Below are 8554 nucleotides of genomic sequence, written 5' to 3'. Positions count from 1 at the left end.
CATATTAGAAGACGACTGGATTTTATTGCAGAAATATTGTTTATATTTATTTGTTAATGCCGTAAGATACAGGATCGGTGATCTTACTTTGTCAAAGACATTTATATATCTTGAATAATAAATCTGCAAAGTTGTTATAGATATCATTAGTAAAAATCAGTAAAGTAATATTTTATGAACGTCTCATATTACGCCCTTAAGCCATCTTTTAATTTTATGCAAACAAATACATTTGGATTTTTCAAATTGATCACAAAAGTAAACTTACATAAGTCCTATGAAACTCGAGATGTGATATATTCTTATTTAATATGCATGCATTCATGAACGTTTTTGGTGGTGGTTTCGTTGGCACATTTCCTGTAGTAAATGAATCTGAATTGAAAGCCTCAAGTTGTATATAATTGAGTCACTGGGATCATTGCATCAGATACTGAAACGACTGCTCGTCAGGCTCTTCATCCACTAACATTGGTTCAGGAGATGGCGGTAGTATCTGCTGCATTTCACTTTGAGAAAGTGTGGTAGTCGACTGATTTTGTACACCATTTTCTATAAATTGATTAGAAAAGATACTTGGAGTATTTGCATTAAATATATTATTTGCACCGTTAGCTTGTCCAAATATTGATTTCGTGTATTGTAGTTGTTGCTGCTGACCAAATGCACCTAGAGACTGTTTTTGTGGTTCAATACTTGAGGCTTGTCCAAAATAATTTATATAACTGCTCGGTGCTTGCATTTCAGAATTTTGTTGTTTGAACAAAGAATTGGTGTGAGAACCACTAAAAATTGAATTTGAGTTCGGTACGTATGATTTCTTAAAAATGGACCCAAAACTCTGTTCTACAGACATATCACCAACCGACGCAATATTGCGCATAGCTTTTAAATCACTGACTCCAAAAATATTTTGTGGAGTTTTAGGTTTGTCACTCATAACAGCTTTGTCATTATATTCATAAATATTGACTAACATTTTTACAGTTTTAGCAGTAACCTTCGAAAGAGCTTTCATTTTGTTATTTGCTTCCTCAAATTGCATAGTGACGGCTTGATGAACCTTTGCAAAATCATTTGTCTGTTTGACTTTGTAATACTCCAGACGAATTTCTTCAAACGACACATCTTCAATATAATCTGGTATACACGGCTTACCTTTGAACGGTCCATAGCACGACAATTGCCACTGTTTGCCATGAACTGCCTTTTTTATATCAGTTTTTATGTCGTATTTAATATCAACATGCTCATCACGACATTTAGAACCATACCAACACTGGCCGCGCAAAAAATATTTACAAATACCCATTATGCCGTTAAATTACTACTACCATAAGTTAAATCTTACTTAAGTAAAAATCAAGATTTGGTATCCAGAAATTTCTATCTGCAGAAGTAACTTATTTGAAACAACGTAATGACAGATAATATATGACTAGAATTTATAACAGTCTAAAAGCAATGCAATTTAACGTTTTGAAATGAAGAATTTTAAAAGACATTTCAAAAACAGGGTTGCTAAATTTGTTGTATTATGAAAGGTATTTCTGTTGCTTGTTTTTTTAAGTTATTTTTGAGTACTCGTTTCATTTATTAATAAAATTTCTCCAAATAAATTTTATGTAGAAAGGGCACCTATATCTCTAGAACTTAATAAAATCATTATAAAATAAATGACGGTAAAAAATTTAATATTTCCTTATTGATTAATAAACTTCGACTTCGATATGAACACATAGTTCATGTCTAATATTAGCTTAACAAAATAAATTTGCAAAATATAATCCATGTCCAAAGAATCGTAAAAAGTCAAATATCTAAAAATACTGCTGGATAGTAACCTAAACTGGAAATACAAATTCAATCTTAGAATCAAGAAGATTTGTGTAGCTTTCTATGCATGCAAAAGGATTTTTGGAAAAAAATTCGACACGATATTACACATTGAATTCAGAGGGCAATTATACGCCCGATTGTTACGTATAAAATGGCTATCGTTTGGTGGCCAACTCTGAATAAGAGCTATAATGTTGATGAACTAAACAGAGTTCAGGACGATCCCTTTTGACGCAACGTGATGCCACACCTGCTACCTATGGATCTTCATATCAAAAATTTCGTTGGTAACAGCGCTGTTAGACAAAAACAAACAGGCGTTTAATCAGGACGATTATATGGACATATGGATGGATTCTAGATACAGTTCCAAACTGTCTGAGTAAGATGACATCAAATTATCTGAATCCGTGCCAATACCTTGAGAGCAAATTTCGGACAATATTACCTTTAAGAAATGAATAAAAAATTAATAATTTCAAAGTAAACTACGATATCTCAACCTATACTGCGGAGCACGGGCAGGGATATTCGCGCCATCTGAAAACATATACAATTCTCTTAGGGTACCTAGTGAGGCCACGGTGATTCAGACTTAAATATTAGCAATTAGAGTAGCTTCTCGGCAAATTTCTAGTCACATCAAGTTCAGATGTAATGTTGCCATTTTCATTGACAGTCAGGCAGCAATCAAAGCCCTTGAATCATGCACAACAAAATGAAAAATAGTAAAAAAACGTAGGGAACCGACAAGCTAAGAACACCCTTATCTGGGTTCCTGGACATAAGAACATCGAAGCGAACAAGAAAGCTAACAGTTTAGTTCAGTTTAGAGCTTTCCAGAGTGTGAACACTGCAAGGTTTACTGTAGTTTTTTCTGGTCATTGGTGTATAGGAACCCATGCAGTAAAACTGCGCATTTCTCTTCCCGTAGAATTTGTGAAAACCCGCAGAAAAAGAAACCAAGATACATTTTTTCTTCGAATGCCCGGCTTTGGCATCTAGAAGAAATTAATTTTTAGGAAGACACTTCTTTGACAGTTTATTAGACTGTTAATCGATAAAGATAAGAAACTTATTAAATTATCTAAATTCTACGGGATGGATTTAGTGTCTACTGTTCTATATTATGGGGTTCTTGCTAGAAATGGGGTCAGAAAAGTGCGAAAAATCGATGAATTTGAGCAATGAATTTCCTGTCGAAATCGAGAATTTCCTGTCTAAATTATACCCCTAGTTAATATTGTTTCGAGTAGGACTGAAAAGTTTTAGAATGGACCCACGACCATTGTCAGAACTTCATTAGTCGTATGATGTACCACAAGACCAAAAAATTTTAATGCTACATTTAGTCGGCTTGGAGGGTATATATTGTGCTAACTTATTATAGCCCCTGAATGAAAATGGTTCTTCGACAGTAACGCATTCACATTGTTTGCAGTCTTTCTCCAATTTGCTCTTCTACATTGACCAGATATTTCGTATCGGTGCAGCGTTATCTGTTCTCATACGATCTGCAGGTATCATTACCAAATTTAATAAATCTTAATATCATTTTGAAGCGGTCGCGAGACATTGCTGTTCGTATTAGAGGCAGCACCCCAGCTTTCCACATATCTTCTACATCAATTATTTATATTACAGTACATTATTCATTTATTATAAAAAAGTTGAATAGCGGCGGATTTTTCAATCTTTAACGTTGTAAAGTTTCTCTTAACGTTGTTAAGTTTTCCAGTCCGACAAGGGTTAAATGTAGAGGCGAAACGCCACCGAATTTGATATATCTGAAATTGATTGTTTTTTGTGTGATGGTCATGAAATAGAAAATATATATCATATTATTGGTATATGTCCGATTCTCAGAGAACATAGACGTCTTTTTTTTAATAAGCACTTCTGTTCGAAGCAGAAGTTAAAGTCATGTTATATAGTAGCAATACTAATAATAGCAATACTAATAATTATAATAGTAGCAATAATAACATATATATTTTTGTCAATTTAGATTTTAAGTAAAATTCTATAATTTTTGTAAATACTGTAGTCATTTCCTTGAATCAACAAATAATAAATTATAATAATAAATTAAATTTGATTTTAACGTCATGATTTGACAGAAGTAACTTTTGTTTTATTGCGCGCTTCTACTCTTTTGTGGCTGGGGGGCTTATCTCTGCTTCACACTAAACTTTAACTATACTAGAATCATTATCATTTATTTATCTTCTAACTGATGACGGAACGTAGATCAGCATATTATACTGTACGTCCTGAGGTGGACTTAAGATTTGTTAAGGCGGGTATCACTTTTGTGAATAATTTTAGGGCTCTGTCCTTAATATATTTTTGTTTTACTTTAACAAAAACTATTTACTAAGTTCTATAATAAAGAAGTTTCGATAAAAAATTACAAAAAAAACAAGTAACAAAATATAATTAATTAATTTAATTCTTCTACTGCTGGTTTATGTTTTCGTTCTAATATAACAGAGTTAGTGGATTTATTAATAAAAACATTCGCAGTAAATTAACAAAATTCCAGAAAAATGTGCGAACTTAAAAGTCAAGCACGGCTTTGGGTCAGTTAGTTAAGGTGCGCTGACTCTGAGCTTCAAATTTGGCAGGGCACGAGTTTGCAGTCTCAAAAAAAACTATTCACTAATGACTAAATACTACAAGAAATACTTCCAAGACCACTGATGATGGGTATTTGGCAATACTCGAAACAGCTGTGTGGTCAGCCAAAAATTCAATTAATTAAAATAATATAAAAATAATTTTTGTTGTTGTAGCTCACTACTGTTTGAAACTTCTTCAATAATAATAAATATAAGAACATTTAATTATTTGAAATATTTTTAATTTTATAATAGTGGATTCATTCTATGCACTGATTCAGTGTATTATTATTATAGTATTATTATAGTTTAGCATTATTTTTATTTTTTAAAATTTTGCAAGCAAATTTTAAGCAAAATTTTGACATTTAATGTATTCTCTAATATAACGTGTTTTAAATGCTTTTAAAGTTTTCATTATTAATTAATCAAAAATATATTAAATGTAACGCTAAACAATGTGTCTGCTGTAGAAAAAAAAAAAATTTGCGATGACTTCATGTACAATTCTCAGACAAAGAAAAATAATTATTAAAATTGTCATATAATAATAAAAAAAAAAAAAGAAAAATCTTAAAAGGCAGTAAAGCAAATCATTTTAAAACTCTTGACAAACTTGAATATGCATTCAAAATCTAATTAAAAAGCGATTAGTGGCATGACAAAAGACTTCAATTTTATGCCTGCAACCTTACAACTACAACAGCTACAACAGCAGCCAAGCAGCCGAGCAGCAGAGCTGAAGCAGTGACAGTAACAGTAACAGCAATCACAGTAATAGTCACATAGTCACAGCCAGTAGAAGTAACAAGGACGAATAAAAAAAATCAGGAGCATCTGAACAAAATGAAAAGTCTCTATTTTATTGCCAAAACTAACAAATACAATAAAAACACAACAAAATTACTGCCCAAGGCAGATAAGAAAAGCGGCAAACGTTCTTCTAAGCTGTCAGCACTAAAATGACAATAGCAATATTTTTGGACAACAGCGGGCCCGGCAAGACCCACGACCCACTACGACAATTGTGATATGCCGAATGAGGAACAAACAAAAAAAGTAATAACAACAAAAACACAATAAAGAAAATAAAGCTAACAAAAAGTCCTTGGACAAAACAAAATGTAGCATTAGTAAGGCGTACAGGTTCGGCAGTGCAATGCCATGCCTCCGTATAATAATTTTATTGCATTTGGGCCGATGTCGTCGGCGTGGTAATGATACTTAAAACGATTGTACATTGGCATGGAAATGTAGCGTGTCGATGCTATCCTGCTAAAGTTACCAGTTGATAGCACTCCGTATAATAGTTCACGTTGGAATGCTGTACTTTGAGTGACACTCCAAATGCTATGAAATTGTCATTAATCTTAAAAGTACTGAAGCCGAAGGGAAACATACTGACAAAAACAATAGCTTTATTTTTTGTGAAGGTTCAGATAAATTAAATGTTTTAATAATGACAATGTTGTAATAGTCAGCTTATACATATACTCTCTCATATAATATATATACGTGTATATATATATGTGCACTTACATATACCATTTATACCATTAAGGTATTTAAACACATCAAAAGTTACATTTTTAGTACGTCGTTAAGTTTTTATTCGAATGTGATAAGAAATGAGTGGATGTTAAACGTTTCTAGTCTTGCTATTTTTATATACTCGCAAATATTTACTGCAATGAGGTATCCATGACAAAATTTTATAAAGTAATCATATAAATAAAAAAACCCATAAGCCGAAATTAACGAATAATTTTAGTCATAATCCATTATTCAAAAAACAAAAAAAAAAACAGTAATATTTAAAATAACATAGTGCTCTTGTTTAACCCATTTCGTACATCTGTCTGGTACACCACACGGCTAGCTTTGAATATTATTTAAGAATATATATAAGTAATTAATTCAATATTTTTTGAACTTATTAAGTTTGATAACGCAATCATTTAAAAAATACATATTTGGAACGGTTTTCATCCTTCCATGACTTTACGTTATCCCGAGTTTACGGACCCACACGTTCCCTCCCATAGTACTATAATGATAAAATAAAGCTATATAAATTTTAGTCATTAGGTGAAGATAAAATGAGAGTAAGCTCTCTAATAAATATCATAATCTTTTGATTTACTTAAACTTGTATTATTTTACTAAAGATAATATGAGTCTATTTTGATATTTAATTGCTGGTTGAGTTCGCCTGAATTCGACTGTTTTATATAGGGCTTACTTTCTTGCTTAAAGTTCTATAGTCAATTTTTGACTGTAAATAAAATTATAATGTCGTGCCTGAGACAACTAAGAAATCAGAAACTATTGCATATTACTGACAATTGTAGCGAAGATGACTCATTAGTGTCAAGTGACACTCCGCTACCTATTGAATAATAATATTTGCCACCTGATAATGTTGCTGGTGAATCGGACAATGAAATGATTGACTACGGAAGTTGTATACGAATCAAATGCACTAGATTATGTTTCTGTTGTACAAATATCTGAGTCGGAACTATTCACATTGGAACTTGTAAAACCAATACGTTTCGGTTATAAGCTATGAACCCTTTCTATGAATAGTGGGTATATCTCTAAGTTTCTGCCTTAATCCGGTGCAACTGATAAATACAACAAACATTTGGAAATCGATGCATTTGTTGTAAAGAAATTTTTGAGTCATAGTGAGCATCCATTGCAACATACTGTATGATTCCGTTGACGCTATAGCAGATAGAAAGAAAAGATTGGAAAATTTACCACGTGTAACCGGTATGCACGCTCCCATAAAAACTCAAAATCGCCACCACTGCATTATACGTACACCAAAAGCCACAGTTTTTATATACGAAAAGTGCCATTTAAGTGGTCATGTAGAAAATTTATTTTAAAATGTTCCATGAAAATAAACAATATTATATTGATCGTAGATAATGACGCAAGTAAACTTATTTATTTTAAATAATATGATTTATATGTTATAATTCAAATATACCATATTTTTTGATTAATAAATATTTGAAAAGCATAAAACATTGAATTTTATACTTACTTGTTCTTTATACAACTTACAATGAGAGTTACTTAATCATAAAAGTAACTAAATACGATATTTGCGAACAGAACACATATAGAAATGTTTGTACTATCGAAGAGAGAAAAATTTGCTATGGGCCCAGCGTGTGGTTGACCACACAACATTTTTCCGGAAAACTGCTTTCATATTTTTACCGTAAAATAAGACCTTTCTGAAAATTTTACCATAAAATTCCAAGTTTGAATTTGCCTGGTACTTAATGAGTTAAAGGGCCAAGTAGCTTTGATATCATCTTCCTTTTAACATATTCTGTTACGTCAATAAATAAAAATTAAATAATATTAAAAGAAAACTATAATAAATAAATAAGTAAAAAAATAAATTCATAAAAAGATAAATAATTAAAAAATAAATAAATAAATAAATTTTTAAAAAATAAATCCATAAAAAAGTAATCACTATTTTCAAAGCACTAAATTATAGCCAACATGCTCAAATTTATTGGTAGTTTACTATATATATTACTTTGGCACACATCTTATAATTTCTAATATATTATCAAATATATATATTTACTTTTTTCTACAACAATAAATTGTATAATTTTTAATTAATAATTTACCTTCGATAATTAGTTGGAAAAATATAGAGATCTTTGAAATTTAAACATTTAAGTACGCACTTTAATTTCATATCCAAAAATTCACTACTGTTCGAAAAAAACCTCTATAAAAAATAAGTATATTAAATTAACTTTTAGCGTCCGTTTTGGCGAAAGATCACTCACTTCATTAAATGAGGTGAAGCAGTTGGGACAGCATGATTTATTTAGAAAACAGAAATTAGCTTACTAGTTCCGAGAAAACAAAGTAAGCCAATTTATTTTTTTACAAAAATTTTTTGCTTAAACACAAATGTCAGTTAAAATTACTTTAAATTTAGGTATCGAGAACAAAGATTGTTGGGCTCATAAGCGTGAATCTAATAGAGCAGCTTATCAAATATTACAGTAAAACTTGTAACAACAATAAATTATTTTCCGAAAAATATA

General features: G+C 30.9%; 1 protein-coding gene across 1 annotated transcript; it reads right to left on the bottom strand.

Annotated features, from left to right (window-relative positions):
- Window positions 1–294: 294 nt before the first annotated feature.
- On the bottom strand, window positions 295–1448 carry LOC119687079. The gene has a single exon (XM_038101256.1). The coding sequence runs from the start codon at window positions 1310–1312 to the stop codon at window positions 419–421; it is 894 nt and encodes a 297-aa protein (XP_037957184.1). The 5' UTR covers window positions 1313–1448; the 3' UTR covers window positions 295–418.
- Between the last annotated feature and the right edge of the window lie 7106 nt (window positions 1449–8554).

This window comes from Teleopsis dalmanni, chromosome X (assembly GCF_002237135.1).
Source record: "Teleopsis dalmanni isolate 2A chromosome X, ASM223713v2, whole genome shotgun sequence".
NCBI lineage: Eukaryota > Metazoa > Arthropoda > Insecta > Diptera > Diopsidae > Teleopsis > Teleopsis dalmanni.
Note: the sequence above shows the minus strand (reverse complement) of the source record. Positions and strands in the feature narration are given on the sequence as shown.

What these genes read in the sequence shown, in the direction of transcription:
- LOC119687079 (XM_038101256.1), bottom strand. Translation starts at nt 1,312, where the DNA reads ATGGGTATTTGTAAATATTTTTTGCGCGGCCAGTGTTGGTATGGTTCT.